Source organism: Apus apus, chromosome 1 (genome assembly GCF_020740795.1).
Source record: "Apus apus isolate bApuApu2 chromosome 1, bApuApu2.pri.cur, whole genome shotgun sequence".
Taxonomy (NCBI): Eukaryota; Metazoa; Chordata; class Aves; order Apodiformes; family Apodidae; genus Apus; species Apus apus.
Window position 1 is genome coordinate 166926888 of NC_067282.1, and position 20411 is coordinate 166947298.

Consider the following 20411-nt stretch of genomic DNA (forward strand, 5'->3'; position numbering starts at 1 on the left):
AGAAATTAATAGCATTATATTTAGTAACAGACATGATTTAGAATATGGACATTTTGACATGACTGAAGGACTATTATAGTCTGGAAGAGGCCATTCTTTTTCTCACCAATTGGAAAAAATTATTTCTGTGGCTTATTCTTCCCCATGCAATAAAAAAAAAACCATGTGCTTAAGAAGTCTGAAACATAAAAAGATTTCTTGCAATGCATGCCTTTTTCATGGTGTTGGCATTATGGGCTATGACTGTAACGTTTTTGCTGAAGAGATGCCACCCTTGTTAGTCTTAGGTTTCTTTGGTTGTTGGGTGGGTTGTGGAGGTTTTTTTGGAGGGTGGATTTTGGGGGCTTTTGTGTTTGGTTTTGTTGTTGTTGGTTTGGTTTGTGTGTTTTGGTGTTTTAGGTTTTTTTGTCTGGTTGGTTTGGTTTTGGTGTTTTGTTTTGTTGTTTGTTTGTTTGTTTTGTGGAGGGGAGTGTTTGTCTTAACTTGACCAGAGAGGTGGGACTTGAGCAGACAGTGACAGTTCAGAGGGAAGTCCTGGTGTGCTCTGATGATAACAGTTTGTCTAGTGTTTTGGCAGCTACTGCCACCCTATGGTTTTCCAGAATTGATGAATGCTGCAGAGCTTTAATATGTCTCACTTCTCCAGAAACCTTGCATAGGTCAGAGAGAAGACAACGAATATTCACTTCAGTCTTACTCCCCCTTTGTCTATGTCCCCTTTCAGAAAACTCTCCTCTGCAAAGAAAAACAGGTATGGCACGAGCAGTGTTGCTTTGGTTCAGGATGAGTGAGTCCTTTCCACTGGATTTACAGCTATGTAACTGAATATTAATTTTGGCTTCTAGGAGTTTCACTGATTATATCTGCTTTGGCAGGATATATTTAGATTTTTTTTTTATTTTTTTTTTTTTGGAACTTCAAAATCTTTGTCTGGAGAAAGCTTTTGAAACTCAGTTCTTATGGTTGCTGTTGCTTCAGGAGTTTGTGTTTACATCATGGATACCACATACAGACAGATCTGGGTTAAAGCAATCTGGTCAAAGCACAGTGTCCTCTGAGCATTACTTCCAGTGGAGCTTTGCCCTCCCAGTGCCAGCGAATGCCCAACTAAAGGTTCTTATGTAGAAGGAGGGCATTTCAGATACCATTATTCCACTCATGACCCTACTTCATGCCAGGGAAAACCCTTGGGTGGAGAAGAAGATTTTCCTTTTGATGAAGCGGCAAAAGGGATTACCTCTTGTTTCGCCCACCTTCTCTCTGGGACTAGAAGCTTCTTTCCCTATGACCAACCCAGCTGAAATCAGGCAGCACTAAAACAGGCTGCTTGGAGGCAGACTCAGTCAAAGGCATTGGGCTCTCTTCTACATTATTGGGAACTCTCGACTTCCGTCCTTCCTGCCGCCCCCAACCTCATATGTGCAAAGTGTACCGAGTACAAATAGTACCCACTGCACTGAATCTGCGTTTTCCACTTGACATAAAAGTCAGATCCCCTCTCCTTCAGCCACTCCTCTCCCCCCTAAACCCCGGGGCTCCCCCCGCTGCTGGCCTGGGCGGGAGCTGGCTCTGGGGACTCCAGGGGGCTGCTCAATGTCGGGGCCAGCCAGCACCAGGCGCATCCCCAACCCCGCACCTCTCGGCTGCGGGTGCTGTGTGACCCATGTGCTGCGGGCACTGCCCTGCCAGGTGAAGGACCCCCTCCTGGGGGGGATGAGCAGCTCCTCTCCATAGTCACCTGTAGCTAGGGCGCTGCTTTTCCTGTATTCCTACGAAAAACAGCTATTCTCAGCCCCGGTCCCTTCCCGCATCTTTTCCTTAAGTGAACCAAATTTACATGTAAGAGGAGCGGACGTGGCGGTACCTTTTTCGGAGAGATGCGTTATTTGTTTTTCCTATCGCCTCCTTCCGCCCCACAGGGCTGGGAGTGGGGGGCTAGAGAGGTAGAGAGAGACGGCTCCCCTGCCCCTGTTCCCGCCCCGGGGAGGAGCTTCGGCCCCAAATGAGATACGTTTTCACCTTTGGACTCGTCTTCCTGAAGAGGCGCCGAGATTTCGGCAGCACCGGTCTCCGGGGTGCCCGGACCCACTGCCCATGGCTCTGCTCTCCGGCGATGCTCGCTCCCAGTCCCGGTGTGGAAAGGCGGCGTCTCTCGGGTGAGATGAAAGGAGCGGGGTCTCCGAGCGGGCGGCGACAGCCGCTTTTACGCCTTTCGGAGTTGAGCATGGAGGGAGATGAAACAGCTACCTGAACGCGGAAAAAAATCACCCCAACAACAAGTAGTTCTCAGCAGGCAGAGCGGCTGGGAGCCGCCACGTACAACCGGAGCCCGCCGGAGAAGCGGAGCTGCTTCCTCTCCTCCGGCAAAGGTAGCGGAGGGGCGGCGGGGAGGAAGAGGGGCTGGCGGGAGGGAGGGAGCGTGGAGAACCCCCCGCAGCCCGGCGCTGGCTCCACGGGCTCTTCCCTGAGATGCACGCTCGTTTCGTGATTTATCTGAGAAAGTCGCGAGCCGAGCTCCAGCTCCAGACATCTTTTCCAAGGGTGTGCCTGCTGCCTGAGCTGCTGGAGGGGCTTGGTCTTCTTCCCCCAAAAAGCAATTCCCCAAAAAGCAATTCCTCAAAAAGCAATTCCTCCCTCCCAAAATAGAGGCGAGGGGCGGGAGCCTTTCGCCTTTCATCTTTCTTGTTTTCCTCCTCGTTAAGCTGTTAGGATAATAAAAGCTAGATGTCTATTAAATAATTAACCGCACACTTTCTATTCCATCAGCTGGGTTCACACAGCCCCGCGAGGGAGAAGGGGGTGGGGACGGTGGCGGATCCGTACCCGGGAGAAGCGGCAGTGCCGTTTCGGCAGCCGGTAGCCTGCTTTCAGGGGAAGCGGGGAGAGAGCGCGGGGCGCGCAGGCGGGAGAGCCCTCCGCGGGAGGAGCAGCCCGGCGGTGGGGGGCCGGGGACCGGCGGCGGGGCGGATCGGGAGGGCTCTCCCGACCGTACAGGGCGTAGAGATCGGGAGAATGGAGAGGGCTGGGGAAGGCGGGGAATAGCCCCCCGCCCGGAGCCCCCCGTGCCGCCTGGGCGAGCTTCTCCTCGACTTCTTTTCTGTTGCGTTTAAGGCAGAAGCTCGTTCCCCGCGGACGTGCCCGCGCCCGGCTGCCCCCCCCTGCCCATCGCCGCTGCCGCCTCCCGCGCCCTCCCCAGTCATGTCCGACCCGGAGCGATGGGGAAGCTCGAGGACAACGAGAGGGTGATCCTCAACGTGGGGGGCACGCGGCACGAGACCTACCGCAGCACCCTGAAGACCCTGCCGGGGACCCGCCTGGCTCTGCTCGCCTGCGAGTCCCAGAGCGAGTCCCCGGGCGGCGAGGAACCGCCGCCGCCGACCTCCAACCCGCCGCCGCCGGCGGGCGGCTGCCCGGAGCCCGGCAGCGGTTGCAGCCCCCGGGGCACCGGGGCCGCTGCTGCCGCCAGCGAGTTTTTCTTCGACCGTCACCCGGGGGTCTTCGCCTATGTGCTCAATTATTACCGCACCGGCAAGCTGCACTGCCCCGCCGACGTGTGCGGGCCGCTCTTCGAGGAGGAGCTGGCGTTTTGGGGCATCGACGAGACCGACGTGGAGCCCTGCTGCTGGATGACCTACCGCCAGCACCGCGACGCCGAGGAGGCCCTCGACATCTTCGAGGCGCCCGATCTGCTGACGGGCGAGCCGCCCCCCGACGGCGACGACGACGACGGCTTGGCTGCCAAGAGGCTCGGCATCGAGGACGTGGGGGCCGCCGCCGAGGGCAAGGGCGGGCGCTGGCGGCGGCTACAGCCCCGTGTCTGGGCGCTCTTCGAGGACCCCTACTCCTCGCGGGCCGCCAGGGTAAGCGCCGTCGGACGGCGCTCCCGCCCGGGTTGAGCGGCTGGGGAGGCCCAGAGCCAGCTGGGGTGTGCACGTCGTGGTCCCCTGTGTGGGAGGCAGGCATGCGGGGCATCGAGGGGAAGCTCGCCCCGCTTGGGGTGGGTGAGTGTGTGGGCGTGAGGAGGTGATGCTTTGGTGGGCTGTTGTGTGGGAGTGACATTTGCCCCCGTTGGGCAGTGGTGCTAGTCCCCTCTGTATCTGCAGTCAATGTTAGGCGTTGAGGGGGTCCTGCTGTGCCGCTGTCCCACCGCGGGAGCGCATAGGGTGTGAGGTGGGAGCTGTTCCCTGAGCAGCAGCCTGTGAGGGAGCCACGCTTGCCTCCCTGGCCTGGGGATGTGTGGAGGTGCTGCTGGCTGGGTGACTCGTTTGTGTGTGTGGGCAGGAACAGCCCCAAGGTGCCCTCGTCCTTTTTGAGGACTCACAAGGAGGTGTCTCTGGTGCTGGCGCAGCTGGCCCTACTGGGAGGCCATAATTTCTCCCACAGCTGTTAGAGGTCTTGGGTTTGGGGTGAAGCGGTGACAGCAGTGCAGGAGAGCGAGCCAGCCCTTTCTCGGCTTCACTCTGTCTGCACTGGGAGGTGATCTGAGTTCAACAAAGTAAGTGTGACAGGGGGTCACCCTGGCTCTCCCTCCATTGATTTCTCAGGGTGACCCTCACAGTCTCTCTGGCTGAGGGTATGAGTATGAGGCAGTAAACGATCCTGCTCAGTTTCTCTTATTTAGATAGTGATTTTTGGATTTTGACTCTGACTGCTTTTTGCTTTTGAATATTATGTGGATTTTAGTTCTGTCTTTCAGTGCTGTTGTTAGTGGTGATGAGGGTTCACTTTCTAACTCCAGGGCTGTGGGGCAAATTGTTGTCATTCCTATGAGAGAAATAGACAGTGATGCCTCAAATTTAATAGTGAGAAAAGCAACCATCAGCAAATCCTCTCTGAGATACAAGAAAAAGAAGAACATGTCATTGGAAATGTATTATTTTAAAATTATGATAACTGTTTTGCAACATATTTACTAGGATTTCCAGTGGAGCATTCAGAGCTAAACCTCATCCTGCAAAACTGCGGTTATGGTGCATATCATCTCACCTTCAGTCCTACTGATTTCACTGGCAACCTCATAGATATGGCCATAAGCGTGTGGTTAAGTGACTTCTGAGTTGTACCCTCTGGCCTGACGCAGTCTTTATGAAAGTTAGCAACTCCTATGAGCGTAGGGAGGTAAGTTAAACAGAAAGTAAAATTCCTCGTAGTTATTACTGTCACTTGCTGAGTGCCAGTTTTTGTTTTTGAAGGTTGCCCACCACTTTGTTTTCCCTTGACAGCTGGTTTCAGCTGATATTTAAAATACATTTTTAACACAGGATTGGATCTGAAGAAAAAATACCCAAGGTGTCTGTCTTTGCTCATCAATGACATACCCACATTGCTCTCATCTCAGCTGTGTGAATCCTAAAGAAAGTTTAGCTGTCCGTTGCCTGGCAAAACTGTAGTGCGCGTGGTGTTTGCCCTGCAGGTTGTCTTTCACCTACTGTTTTGTGAAAAGTTGCTGACAGTGTAAAGTCTACAGCTTTTACAGTAGGGAATCTCTCCACTGAACTTTGCTGGAGAACTGAGGAGTACAGAGTAAATGTTAAATGGAAGATACTAGGAGAAATCAGAAGGTAGGCATGCTGAATGCAATTGCACCCTGGCATTGTAGCTGTTGCTTGGGTTTTCAGTCCACTTTGGTCCACTCATTGACAGAATCTGCAGGCACTTGCTTTCCAAATTTTCTATCTGTACTAGACCATCCTGAAAGATCAGTGGCTCGGGTAAAGATACTTCAAGTTTGCAAACTGAATGCCTTAATTAACATTATGATAGAAAATTGCAGCATGGCAATGTTAATCCTTTAGAAGATAAGGGGTTTATCTTTTTTAACTTATAAACTGCTATTAAATATTATGTTCTGGTTTCAAGCCCAGGCAGCCAGAGTAAGGCAATGTCAGAGATGTAACAGCAGTGTCTAAATCAGTGTTTTCATTTTCTTCAAGGCTGCTGCTATGTAGCTTGATCTTCTGGGTAGGGAGACAACTTTCAGAATTGCTAAAAGGTTTTAAAGCATGAAGTAAATTAGTATTTAAGGACTAGCATGCACTTAGTGAGCACTCTTAAAAACTAATTTAAGGAGATGGTAACCTTAGTTTGGAACTTAGTTACTGTCAAGTCACCATTTTCCCACACCTGAAACAAAGATACTGTATTTTGAGTATTCTGACAAATACACTTTTGTTTTGTGTCAGCTGAAATGATGACTAACTCTAAAAACATTTGGGTGAAATCCTGGTCTTACTGAAACCAAGACAAAACTCTATGAACAACAATCTTTGCCTCACAGTGTTAGCTACTGACTCATACACCACTAAGATTATGGTGAGCTTGTTTAGTGGTAAACTTTCTTAATAACTGTGGTAATTCTTTTTTTAGCATCACTGCCTGATTTAACTTCAGCAGTATGGTGATGATAAAAATGGGATATTTTATATTAATGAAATGGTACTTAACATTTGCATTGTTTTTTGTTTTTTTTTTTTTAATCCTAAACTGTGATCTCTAAAAATAGAAATTTATAGAAATTCAAATATAAGTTGCCATGGTAACCTATTGGGGGATAGTGCACGCACAAGATTATTCTAACAAGACCATCCAGTCATGTTACATAAATGGTGAAACTAGTATGTTGAGAAGAAGGTTTACTTCATTTAAGATTCTAAAAAAAATTTTGAACTTCTGGTGTATGCAGTATGATTTTCAGGTAGTGACATCTGCTAAACATGGCTTTTGTAAATATAAAATGTAATCCATGTACATACAATTGCTTTGAAACCTGCAACATTTTTAGGATTTACATCTAATGTTATTTCTGTTTTAATTTTATGGTGTTGGACTTCATAGACTGTGAAATGAAGTTAAAGAGTACAGCGGTACTCCTTTCACTCTGGCCTTAATAGAGCAATCATTCACAAACTGCTTTTTGATAGAATGCTATTATGTAGATACAGAGAGCTACTGGCTTAAGAAGCTGTCATAGGAGGAGAAATGTTGGGCAACTAAATCTTTCTATGAGTTGATTTAAGCACCTCTGAAAAAGACACCTGATTCTTACCTGACTCGAGGCGTGTATGGTGAGTTTTTCTAGTTAATACCTGTAAGTGAGTTTGGTATCCTTCGATGGCCTGTAAGTGCAAAGAACTCATCATGGTTTAGTAAAGTGCCAAGATACATGTAAGTAGTTTGTAAGAAAGTATGAGAGGCATAATTGAGCTCTGACTTTAAAAGTGTCTGCAGATGTCCAGCAGGACCTAGCATGTCAGCGCTAGTCTCAGATATAATTTTTCAAATTAATTAAGCTTTTAAAGCCTTTTACTTTTGAATAATAGCTGAAACATGATGCTTTTTAAAGAAGTAATTAGTATTTGTCATTGATTCTTCCTAAGGATTATGGATTACTCATGTACTTAGTGCAGGAACTAACAATTGGCCCTGGGATTCACATCGTTCACTTGCTGAGAAGACTGCAAATCTGTTCATGGATAAGGGGGCAGTGCCTCTGAAGCTGGGGAGCTCAGCACTGCAGGAGTCAGTCTGGCCCAGGGCACTTGAGCAGGCCCTGCCTGCAGTGCCTTTTCTCAGCAGCCAAAAGCGAGTCACTCAAACTCTTTGCTGTATGGCTTTTATCTATAGGAAAGATTGGTTTACAGGGGAAGGATAAAACCAAATTAACAAGTATTTGTAAAGATTGCTGTAAGTATTCACTGAAATGCATGTGAAACCACAAAAGCTGTGCAATCTTGCCATCGAGATACTTACGCCTTGCAAGTGTTTTAAAAACTACTGATCTTATGCTGCTTCATTGTGATATGAGGAGCAGGACTTGAACAGTGAGTGGGATTGTTGGATGGAAATGTGAAGTTCCCATCTGTTGCTTTACCTGAAAGTACATTGTCAGAGTCTCCTTTCACTGTCCTGTAACATCTACACCAGCTTTGAACATTTGATGGGGTTGCTTGTAGGGAGAATCAGCTGAAATGAGTGAGATGGGAGAGGGAGAAAATACTATTGTATAGATACGTTAATCTCAGAATATATGTTTGTAAATTAATAGTGAATAACAAAGTTTCTGTGCTTGATTAAAAAATAGAAATGCCCTTTAATTTAGAAGTGAAAATCTTTACTTCCAGTCTTTTATTCAGCAAGAAAAGAAAGTATACTTATATTTTGTCATTTAACAATTTTAGAGGTATGCAGACATCTTCTATCTGAAAATAATATAAAATAAGTAGTAAAGGCTGATTCGGGATCTGCAAAGAGAGTATTCCTTTTGCCATGTTGGTATTCAAAGTGATGAATTAACTTTAAGTGGGAAAAGAGTCCATTAGTTTAAATTGGTGAAACCACTTGTCCTGCTTGAAGCATTTAGCCTATGGGAGCTGTTGTTTTTAAAGAAAAAGCATGATTTTTTCCTACTAACAAAAATCATAATGCATCACTGTTACAGATATTTATGTGCTCTGTACATTCATGTGTACATGGGCTGAGTAAATTGTATTGTAAGTAATTGTTATTAACTTACTTCTAGCATGCTGGCTTTTAAAAGTTCTAATTGGAAATTGTAGCTTTAATACATGATGTATTCAACATCAACTGGCGTGATCTACCTCAAGTGTAGATGATCTCTGATGGTACTGACATATTGGTGAGGTAAAATCAGCAAGATTTCTGCCTCCCGAACTTCTGCCTTTTCCTCTACAGCTGTTCTGCCTGATGCTGCTAGTGTTTCCATGGAAACAAGCCAGCTCTTGGCTTCCTCTTCCCATTCAAAACAGCCTTCTCGCTGTCACTTACTCATCTGGGAAAAGCATTTTGTCATGGCTTTGACATAAATGCCACACCGATGATCTGTCTTGTCATTGCAGAAGCAAATGCTGTTGCATACGCACATGTGTATACAGCTGGGATCGTCTTCCAACCACTCTAAAATAATTTGGTTAATGGATTTAGGCTGAATTTGCTTTGGTGTAAATGGAAGTAGAAATTAGCTTAACACACCCAGTCCAAGATAATAACAGTGTGAGAAGTGTGGTTTTTTGAGAAACTGGGCAGACCACGTTCCTTTCCTTAATGTAGTTAATATACGAGGTACTATCTGTCACGTTTGTTTGTGGTAGTAAAATTCTCAAGTGGTTTACTTTGGGGATGAGAACTGATCTTCAAACTGATTAAGATGGTGGTGGGAGAAATAGCTCACAACTTCTGGTGAATATTGTATAGGTTTCAATACTACTGTCAGTTGAGCTATGGCATTATCATGCCATTGTCACATGATGTGGTCAGGATACAAAAAAAGTGACACAAAAAACCTGGAATCTTGGATGTCCCATTTTTGCTTGTTTGGTGAACTGGTGTTTAGTCATAATCACAGAAGTCCAGAACTCAGACAGATCCCAAATCCCGGTCTTGTTTCCTTTGCTGTAGGGACTTAAAGATATTTTAAGGGAAGTTTGTCATTTTCTCCCTCAGTGACTGTTGACAGAATGTGACTGTTCTCTGGCTATGAATTTGACTTGCAATTGGGTAGAAAGACCAAAGAAGAAGAAAGACATCTTTGTATAAATTTTTAATGTTTTAATAATCTCTTACGAAATGCTGACCAGTTGTTTTAAGACAGAAGAGGCAAGTTCTTCTCATTATCAAGTGCTGTTTCAATGCTGTTCATTTCTTCAGAGATTCCTCCTGCTTGTCCTGTGCCTCAGACCCTTTGTTCATCTTGGGGAAACACGGCTTCCTTCAGACACAACTGGAAAGAAAGGGTTTATGTTTTATATATTTAACAACTCATGCTAATAATATGTTCCCTTTTAATTCTCCTTACTAAACTCTTCTTTAGACTTCATCTATGGTAGTATGATTCAGCTAAACTTAGTGATTCAGTGCAGGAAGTTGTGGGGATCTCTGCATGTTTGTTTTGTTTCTTACTTGAGTGAAGTAGTTAGGTAAATAAAATACTGTTGTGGTAATCTTTGGAATATCTATTAGTTATTCTGCTTAGCATATTTTTTATACAGTTCCTTTACACACACTCACTATTTCACAAGCACACACCCTTTCAAGTATAAATTAGTAATTACATAGGAGTAAATACTTGTGTTTAAAGCAATGCTAAGCAAGGCTATTTGAGATTTATATGTGGAGAGCAAATAGGGAAGCTATGTCCACTCTTCCCTGTGCTGTTCTTTCTAAAGAGCCTTTTTATCCTGGTTCAAGGGCAGAAACGTAATTTTCCCCACATCAGAAATAAATTGATAAACACAATATACAATTGTGGAAACATATATTGATATATTAATATAAACATAGCATTGGCAATATTTACCAACATGTTAAAAAAGAATTCAAGTTGTAGTGACGACTTGGTAGGTTTTCTTCCCTATCCTGACAAACACATGTATGTGTTGATATAACTGTATGGTAATTTTGTCAGAAAACTGTAGAAATAGGTGTAGAGAATGAACATAACTTAACACGTTGGTGTTCTTTTTAGTGCTACAAATGTGTTTAATTAACATTTTGTTGATACTTTATGATGACTAAAGCACTTTTGAAGGAAAAACTCCACTTCCATCTGTTAATCAGTAGTGTTAAATATAGAATGCCTCCTAATCACATGAACTACAATTTCTAGTGATTAGTGATTTCCTTTGCAGAACTTTTGACTCAAGTGGTGACTTAAACCTTAAAAGAAAAAATATCCAATTATGTATTTTAACCATGTGTTGTTCCCTGACCCCCCCACCTTAAAGTTGAAAATTCTGAGGTGTTGCTGTGTTTTTGGTCTTCTTACCAGTGTGTTAATTATTACAGTGGTGTAATAATTTAATCCTTTCTTATTACAGTCAGCCTTTTATAGTTTCTTAATGTTTCCTTAGATATCGGGTCTTTGATAAGCTCCTGCAAAATGCTGTAATGCAAAATGCTCTTACCCAATGCTTAATAATGTGGTAAAGTTCATTAGTATGGATTAAATGCACCACACAAAACCATCTAGTCTTATTTCTGAAATAAATACAGTTTTAAAGTGTTTATATTTTCATTAGTGTATAGAATACAGAATTATATTTTCTTTACTGTGCCTAGTCTTTGAAAAAGGGAGAGTGTTGGTTGAAGTTTGTGTGGTTTGGTTTTGATAATTTGTAGAGTAATAGCTCTGTAGCAGTAATCTTCTTTTTAATGCTTTGATCCTTATTCTAAGATAAATAATTTTCTTTAGGAATGGCTCCCACCACACTGAATTGTTTGCATTGATAAAAGCAGAAGACTAGCTACTCCAATGCTCTGGTAGTACTTGAGATTTTAGAGCAACAGAAGTTAAATGCTGAAACTCCACTAATAGCTGAGAAAATAATTTTTCAGTGAATTGCATTGGAGAAGATGAAGTTCAGTAGAGTGGAAAAGAGGGCTGCAGGAATATGCTGTGAAATTCTACATACACGTTCATTTTTGCAGTAATGAGGAATGCAGGCTGAGTTCCTGATAATTTTGCAAGGGGACTGTGTTGGTGCCTGAGACTGCTTGACCATCCCCAGTGGCATTCTGCAGGCAGGGGCTCTTAAGTAGAGGAAAGAATCATGTCTCCTGATCATATTTGCTGGCATACTTAATTTCTCAGATCATAAATGGTTACAAAATATATTAGGCTTTTATAAGCTGCCTACTTTAAATTTGAGGGTAATCAAGTATATAGTAATAGGTATTTTATATAAAACCTGTGCAATAACAGAATTTATTTTTTTATTATTTTTTTTTAAGTAGTGGTGAAAATATTACAGGACAATGTAAAAGATGTTTTTAAAGTATACGAATGTGTGCATATAAAATTTCATTAGTTATTAGACAACACCAAAGGAGATGTCCTCATTAGTTCTAATTTTTACATAGCTATTTGAAAATTCTCTGTACTTTTCAAGTGAACTGTCTATTTGATCTTCTTCGTTGGCACTTGGTAATCCACTATCCTTATGAATGGCAATTATTTTTAATAATTAGTTTCAAGAGTATTTTAACAGAGTAATGACTCTTAGGTGCTGAAAAATAGATGAAAGGTATATTTTTTTTCTATCATTCTAAGTGTTAGGCAGGTTTGTTTTTTATTTCTCTGACAAGAATTTTGCAGTATTTTAAATTTAATTCAGAAATGGTTTGGAGAGGAACCATACCTTTTTTTTTTTTTTTTTTTTTTTCCCCCCCTGGTTTCTGATCACATTTGGGAAAATAGTTTTCTCTCATTTGCAGTTCTTGGTCTGATACCTACCTTCAGTTTTCTGTATGAATTTTAGTATACAATTGATGTGCAAGCCCATCTGGATTTCATCTTGAACATTGTTGCATTAGTCTGGAGAATTATTTCAAGAAATTAAAAAAAAACTCAGTGAGAACTGAGTTTTGGCTCTCTACAGCTTCCTGAGGAGGGAAGATGCAGAGGGATATGGGAGATGCTGACCTCTTCTCCCTGACATGAGGTGATAGAATGCATGGGAATAGTTCAAAGCTGTGCCAGGGGAGGTTTAGAGTGGATGTTAGGAAATGTTTCTTTCCTGAGAGGGTGGTCAAACACTGGAACAGGCCTCCTAGAGAGGTGGTTGATGCCCCAAGCCTATCAGTGTTTAACAGACATTTGAACAAGGTCCTGCCTTAACACGCTTTAATTTTTTATCAGCCCTAAGATAGGTCAGACAGACTAGATGATTGTTGCAGGTTCCTTTCGACTGAAATAGTCCTATCCTATCCTATTCTATAGAAATACATTCTGGTCTTTCAACCTTTTCTTCCCTTACAATGGAAAATTAAGTCCTTTTATTTAATAATTATAATTGTATTTTCATGTTTTAAAAAACAAAGTGTAATAAATTTATTTAAAAAAAAATTGAAGTATAAAAATTAAAGTATAGCAAATGACATAATAAATGACATCAACAGCTTTTCAGGGGTAAAAATCAAGCAGGGTAGGATTTTGGCACAGATATGGAACACTAGCTCTGCTGTATAACTCACTATCTGTTTATTATTTGTTAAAACTTTGTTTGATGTATTCATTTAAACACCTTAGGCATCTTCATCCTTTAGGCAGTAGATTTTATTACTGCCTATATTGGAGGCTGCTTGAATACAGTTTCGAATTCAAGGAGTGAGACTTTTGGCAGCAGGACAGAGTTATTTTTCTGCTTGTCTAGGTGATACACCTGTGCAGCTGGAAGCAAGAAATGGTTATCTTTGTCATTTGTCTCCAAAACAGGCATGTTAAGCTCATGTTGCATTGACCTGTGAGTGGCCAACAGAACTGGTTTGATGCATCGCATTCCTTCGTTAGTCATCACATGTTTTAAGTTGGTGCCTCAATAGCAGAACAAGTGAGCTGGGGTAATTAAAAGGAGAAAATATTTTATAAAAGGGAAAGTTATTTGTGAAAAATGAAACATTATGGACTGAAGGGAAGTATGTATTTTCATTGGGAGGAGAAGGGATTGAGGACAGCCCTGAGGAGAAGGACTTGGGGTTAGTTGATTGATGAGAAGCTCAACATGAGCTGACAATGTGGACTCACAGTTCAGACAGCCAACTGTGTCCTGGGCCTCATCAAAAGAAGTGTGGCCAGCAAGTCAAGGGAGGGGATTCTTCCCCTCCACTTCACTCATGTGAGATCTGACCTACAGTACTGTATCCAGTTCTGGAGCCCCCAACACAGGAATGACATGGAGTTCCTGGAGAGAGTCCAGAGGAGGGCCATGAAGATGGAGGGCTGGAGCACTTCTGCTATGGAGATGGGCTGAGAGAGTTTGGGTTACTCAGCCTGAAGAAGAGAAGGCTCTGGGGAGACCTTATAGCAGCCTTCCATACCTGAAGGGAGCCTACAAGAAAGCTGGGGAGGGACTTTTTACAAGGGCTTGTAGAGATAGGAAGAGGGGTAGTGGATCAAAACTGGAAGAGGGGAGATTCAGGCTAGACATGAGGAAGAAATTCTTTCCTGTGAGAGTGTTGACACACTGGCAGAGGTTGCCCAGGGAAACTGTGGATGCCTCCTCCCTGGAAGTGTTCAAGGCCAGGTTGGATGGGGCTTTGAGCAACCTCATTTTGTGGGAGTTGTCCCTACCCATGGCAGGGGGGTTGGAGCTAAATCTTTAAGGTCCCTTCCAACCCAAACCATTCTAGGATTCTGTGATTACTTTGGTTTATCACAGTATAACTAGCCAAACCTTGTATCTTGCAAAGGCAGTTTGTGTTGCATGTGACTTTTTTGTGGGTGATGTTCATTAGTTTTAGAGGATGGAGGATGCGGGTTTTGCTTAAACTGCAGGTTTATTTACTTACTCTTGTTGCACTTACCACTTCCTTAATTTTAAAGTGAAATGGGAGCTTTGATCTTTTCAAAATTTCTTTCCTAATTACTATCACATTTTGGAAACAGCTACTGTAGGAAGGAAGGTACAGTGTTACAGTCTTGCAGCCGGTCTCCACCTCAGTGCAGGAGCTGTGACAGCTGTCTCCCAAAACTCTCTAGGGGCTCTCAGAGTTGGTTCTTAGTTGTTTCCTTATACTTCAGCCCCACCACATTGCATTCAGTATGTTGTACTGTCACTGAGCCAATGAGTGGCTATTCTAATACTTCTGAATCAATGCCTTTTCCAATGCTTCTGTAATAAAATTAATCCTTCTGCTGTGGTTGGAAGTACAATGATAGCTATAGATACCTCTCTACTGTTAATACTACTTTTAGTAGCCATGTTAACAGCTTTTCTTTTTCCTCACTTGCTGAAATGAAAACCCAGCAAAATTTCAATGATTTTGTACTCTCAACCATTTAAAGATGCTTAAATATGGTATTTGGTAGCAGAAACGTACCCATTACTCTCTAGAGAAGTGCAGATGTTGTGCATGTTGGGTTTGTATTCTTTAGAGTAACGTGCTTTGCACTGCAATCCTGACAGATTTGTGAGATGAAGGCAAACCTCTTTGAAATAATGCCTGCTTTTGTTCAAATGTCAATAGCTAACTTTGTAGAACAGTGTGAGTAAAATTACTAAACCTGTGTCTTATGCTGTTACTGTTTGTGTACTCCTTGAAAATACACATCAAGAGGTGTGTACTAGTAATTATAATGAACAATCGTTGCAAATCTTACTTTGTTTGTTTACTGGCAGTGCAATTTAAAAATAACAAGGTAATTGTTATACTTTCCTAATCCCATTGCGAGTAAACTGCTGCCTCCAGACACCCAAGCCTTCCCTCTGAGTGGGAAAGTCTTGGTAACGGGAGGCTAAAGGGAAATGCGTGACCTAAATTTTTCATTGCAATTCTAGTGTTCAGACGAGCCCAGTGTGACAACTCTGTGCACTGCAGAAACAGGGGTGGAGTGCAAGTCTGAGACAAGGGAGGATCACATGTGTGATCCTAGTGCTTTCAGACTTCAGGTGGAGTTTTTATCCGTCTATAAAAATATATATGCAGGTATTTTTGTGTGTGTATATATATATGTATGAACACACACATTTACATTTCTAAGCAAATTAACATATTGGTGTTCCTAACCTGTAATTAGGATAGTCAAGAGCAAGGTAAAGTTGCTTGTCATTTAGAAGTCCTGACAACTTAAGACAACTTTTCTCAAGAAAGCACTTAGATTTACATTTGTTACATCAGGAAATGTAACTCTGCTGAAGCAATTGGAGCTCAGGAATGGGTTATAAGAGCAAGCAGAGGCTGAAAGACTGTTGTGACTGGGAGAAAGTTTGGCTGATGTAAAGAAATCCCATCTACATTTGAGAGCTATGCCTTTTGTGCAACAAATACTAAATTGAGATGGAAATTGTTTTACAGCATTTACTGCAGTCTCTACTGCATTATGGCACAAATTATGTCACTTAAAAATCCTTAATTATTTCAAAGCAAGCCAAAATTTTATGGTGTCCATTTTATGAAAAGCACCTATGAAACATAAACTAGGAGCCTTTTTTTTTTTTTTCTACGACTGTATTTCAAACCTTCTGATGCAAATACTTATATTGCTTTTATATTTTAATTTTTTTATACAGGTAATTATATAACTATATTGCTTTTATGGAGTTACACAGAATGGCTCACAAACCTGTCAAGTCAAGTTCTTCTGTCTCCCAGGGATGCAGCTTTCCCTTCCTCAGCTGTGGGTAAAGGGATCTATTAAATACAATGAGATTTGGCGAAAGTTTTCATCAAGTCCTACTGACAACACATACAATGAATTTTCATCTTTGAAATGTTGCAACCTGTTTTATTATTAATTTATCTGTATTTTTAAATTTAGTTATTCTTTTAGGAGGAAGAAAGGATAAGGTCAAGTCCAAGATCATATGTCTCTGCTTCTTGTGAGGAATACCAAAGAAAGAGAAGCACAAAAATGCAAAACATCTAAGCAGAAGATTCAAAAAGTCATAGTACAGTGAAGGCTGTGAATGCTTTAGGAATTCTGTTCCGATTAACTCATTTGGTCAAGCGAGAAGGGATGCAGAGAGTGAAGAGGGCTCAGTGACTGATGTGCTAACAGGTAATTCTGAAGATCCAGGTTTATGTCTTTGCTAGACTGTGACATCTTCTGTGGTTCACCACACCACTCTGGCTCACCCTGTCTGCAAACTGGGAAGGGAAATTGTTCTCTAAACATAGAAAATAGAAAAATAACTTAAGAAATTACAGAGCGCTCAAATAATGCAGAAAAAAAGGGGAATTGCATTTTAGTTGGTGACTGTCAAATGTAGCACAAAGAAGTTAGGTACTTTTTAAAGGAGCTTGAGAATTGTTTGCTGGTTTTTGTGCCTGAAGATTTAAGTATACACAATAATCTCATGGTCCTTTTTTCTTCCTGTCTGTTTTTTTTAATTTTGTTTATCATTCAGTGGATCTATGGTGGGAGTGAACTGGGACTGTGTAGTCATCTGGGTATACTCAATAACAAGTATGAGAGGAAATCCTCATATTGATAATTTGTTTTGCGGAGCAGAGAAGAAAGAGCATATGAAGAGATGGAGGGCTATATCCCACACCTGAACAATATGGAAAAAATTATAAATGATCAGTACTGGCTAAGCATATGGCAGAGTTGTAACTGAGTTACTGTAAATTTTGGTAGAAGATTTTTCCAAAGGAATAGGTAATACCTGTTCCTTAATTCTGAAATAACACCCATCTTTGTGTCCTGCTTCTCATGTACAACTCTAGCTGTGAGTTCTCCCTATAAAGATGAGTGAATTCTTAAATATATAAATGCATTTTCATGAGTAAGATGTTGTTTAACAGTTTATTATGAAACAAAGCCAAATATTTTGCTATCTTGTTCAGAAATCTGAATTGTTCTGTAAAGTGGAAGCCTTGGGGAGCAAGAGTGTTGCCATCAAAATTGTTTAAGTGTTTTGAAGATCTGCCTTTACAGATGTTAGTTTGATTTATTTTTTTTTTCCCTCTTCCCCTACAAACACACCATCCCAGTTCAGCATTCCATTAATTGTACATATCAGAGAAGCTATACTGAATTATTACAGGCAACTCATTAATAGTTTAACTCTAATGTTTCTGTGCTGGGAAAATAAATAAATAAAAAATCCAGCTGTGTCTGGGTAAGATTTGAGGGTGTGCTTGAAGCACGTGATGATGTTGGCTGAATTAACTCCAGAAGATGCCAGTTGACAAGTGTTGAGTCTGCTGTGATTGTGGACAGGCAAGCAATTTCTCAATTCAGTTAATTGTTTTGGAATAAGATGCACGATGTATCCATGAGCTCAGTCTCTTTTTCTACCCAAAATGAGCATTGCCTATAGCCTTGACAGAGGAAAGATGCCTTTTTGGGATTTCTTTTGAAACTTTTGAGGACTGAAAAATTTTTCCCTGGTGTGTCATTAATAGCTGCACAAGGCAGGGCTGGATTTCAGCATCATTGCTTACACTGAGTAATGTCTGATCTTCAAACAACATACAAGATTTTTTTAGAATTGAATGCACATTCCCAAGCAATAAACCAGCTGTAAAGTACTTAGCAAGAGAAAATTTATAAAATTACAGCTTTATAAGTCTGCCACATATGCTTTCTCTTCTGCACATGCATCATGCTGATGTTGCGTAAGGTTCTGAATTTGGCAAAGCTGGTTCTGAACCAGGAGTGCAGGACAGATGATATTTCATATTCACCCTGTAACTTTAAAAAACAGACCTTCCATTTCAGGATTGTAACTTGAAAAAACAGTTCCATGTATTCATAGTGGTGATTTCAAATTGTTGGCATGGGTGACTAGTCTGGCCTTGAAAAAGCCATGAGCTGGTAGCATGATAATAAACTGCAGTGCTTTTAAAACTTAATTTGGTACTAGATGTTAAGATGGTCCTTCTTCACTGCTGTGATATTTATTAGCGTGAAAATCCTAATAAATATTTTCAAGTCTTACCAAGCTGTATACTCACCTTACTTTTTGTAAAGATTGGAGGTTGTGGTACTGTTTTTCTGAATTGAGAGTATTTGTGTTTAAAGAAGGACATTGTGCTTTGTGCATTTGTCTGGCAATCTCTGAATCAGGAAAGGATTTCCTAGAATATGCAGGGAAACCTGGACAAACTGAGCATTGTCAAACTGATAAGCTAAGTGTGCTAGAGGATTTGAGTGCTCCTATAAATAGGAAACCATTCTGAAAAAAAAATACACTAAGACGTTGACGAGAGAAGATGGTAAAGGAAAAATCTAATCAGGAGATGCTGAAGAAAAATGATACCTTTGAAATAGCAATTAAATGAAGAGAAAGGCTGGGGAGAGAAAAGGCCTGTTGTGGGGGGGAGCTTTTTGTTTGAAGATCACGAGGTAAGGCCCAGGAAATGGGTGTTGCCCTGAAACGTAGGTTGTGTTGGTTATAGCGGTTTCGGGATTTCTTTTACTCTGCTGCCTAGGGAAGAAAAAAATACATGTTAACAGTTTTGTAGGGTCAAAATGTTTCTGTTTATCACAGTTCTTGGGAATTCTGCAGATGAATAGAATGAAATATTGGTGGGAGGAAAGAAAAAGGAAGAAGGACAGGGAGAAGCTTCAATACCCATTCATACAGAGCTACACATTCTTGAGCATAATTAGGTACTTGGTTCTTTCATTTTGAAAAGCAATATGTAAAATCTTTCAGTTTACCATGAATGCTTCTGAAGCTAGATCTGAATGCCAAAAATTCAGTGTACCTCTGGAAGCTTCAGAATGTGTTCCTGTATGTACTTTTGATTTTTATTTTTTTTTCCTAGAGAGTCAGTGGCTCACTTTCTTGACACTGTGCTTGTGCACAACCTCTCTATTAGGAGTGATGCTTGTTCTGCAGTATTTGGAGCTTTTTAGATAGGAGATTTTGAAGTGGAATGCCTGGAAATATGTGACATTTATGGCATTGAGATGTAACTGCTGTAGACAAAATACTTTGAGTCCAGTGTGTACCCATATGTACAAATATGATGAATGTTATAATACAGTGGTTTTCAAGAAAACTAAACACTGTCTATTTTTTGTTAGTTCATAGGGAAGTGAAAAATAGGATTTGTTCAAGAGAAGTGGCTACTAAGGTAAGTGTTTTAGATTTGAAATTCAGTAAAACCACTAAGTAGAATAGAGAATTTTTAAATTTTATCTTACTCTTTACAAAATAGCTTGGAATAAAATTATCCTAAGGGAGGCTATCCTATATGCTCTGAACTGACATACTCAAGTATTTTTCTCCATCTCAAAACTTTCTTTAGGGCTTTTGTTGGAAGAACACTGGTACTGCAGCAGTAAGAAAGTATCCTAATAAGGCTTTGAGGAACATAAAAAAGCAGTTGATTACTTTTTTAAACAAAAAGAACATTTTAAAGTTATTGGAGGCTAAGTAAAATAGGTGAGCAGTACTCCATTGTCGGGTACTCTTCTGCAAAAGTTACATTTATATGGAATCAGCTAGTAGTGGTTTCTGCTCTTTTGGGGGAGAACAACAAAATACAGCATCAAGAATGGTTAACATCTTGCTCTGCAGAGAAAAGGTGAAGACAACCATAAATGATGGGGTGGAATTTGAAAGATTATGTCAATTGATTTCTACATTTCCTCGTGCAGGGATTCTCCCTTTTTTAATAATGGAAAATATGAAGAAGTTACAACTTAAATAAACATGTTGCCTAAGCCTTTGATCTTATCTCATGCTTTGGTCAGAAAGAAACGTCTAGAAGAAAGTGCTCAACATACCCCTCTTAAAGTTTTTCTGTGTAGAATGGGAAAGACAAATTTTTCTCGCAGTCATTGTCTAGAATACAGGAATGTAATGACCTCTGGAGTCCTTGGCTTGAGCTAATTCCTGATTTTTAGTCTTGAAAGGTATCCAAAGCTTTGTAGTAGAGTCCTTTTTTACTAAATGTTGTTGTAAATTTATATTATGGCAATACATAATACATGATATGTA

General features: G+C 41.5%; 1 protein-coding gene across 5 annotated transcripts in view; it reads left to right on the forward strand.

Annotated features, from left to right (window-relative positions):
- Positions 1 to 3121: 3121 nt before the first annotated feature.
- The window catches only part of KCNC2 (potassium voltage-gated channel subfamily C member 2), a 102238-nt gene continuing 84948 nt past the window's right edge, over positions 3122 to 20411 (forward strand). For 2 of the 5 annotated variants that reach the window (XM_051607978.1, XM_051607977.1), the window contains exon 1: positions 3124 to 3860. In XM_051607978.1, coding sequence (XP_051463938.1) covers positions 3216 to 3860 — 645 coding nt within the window. In that variant the 5' untranslated portion in view covers positions 3124 to 3215. Of the gene's footprint in view, positions 3861 to 20411 lie in introns of all 5 variants that reach the window. The other 3 variants (XM_051607979.1, XM_051607975.1, XM_051607976.1) reach the window with 3 other exon arrangements.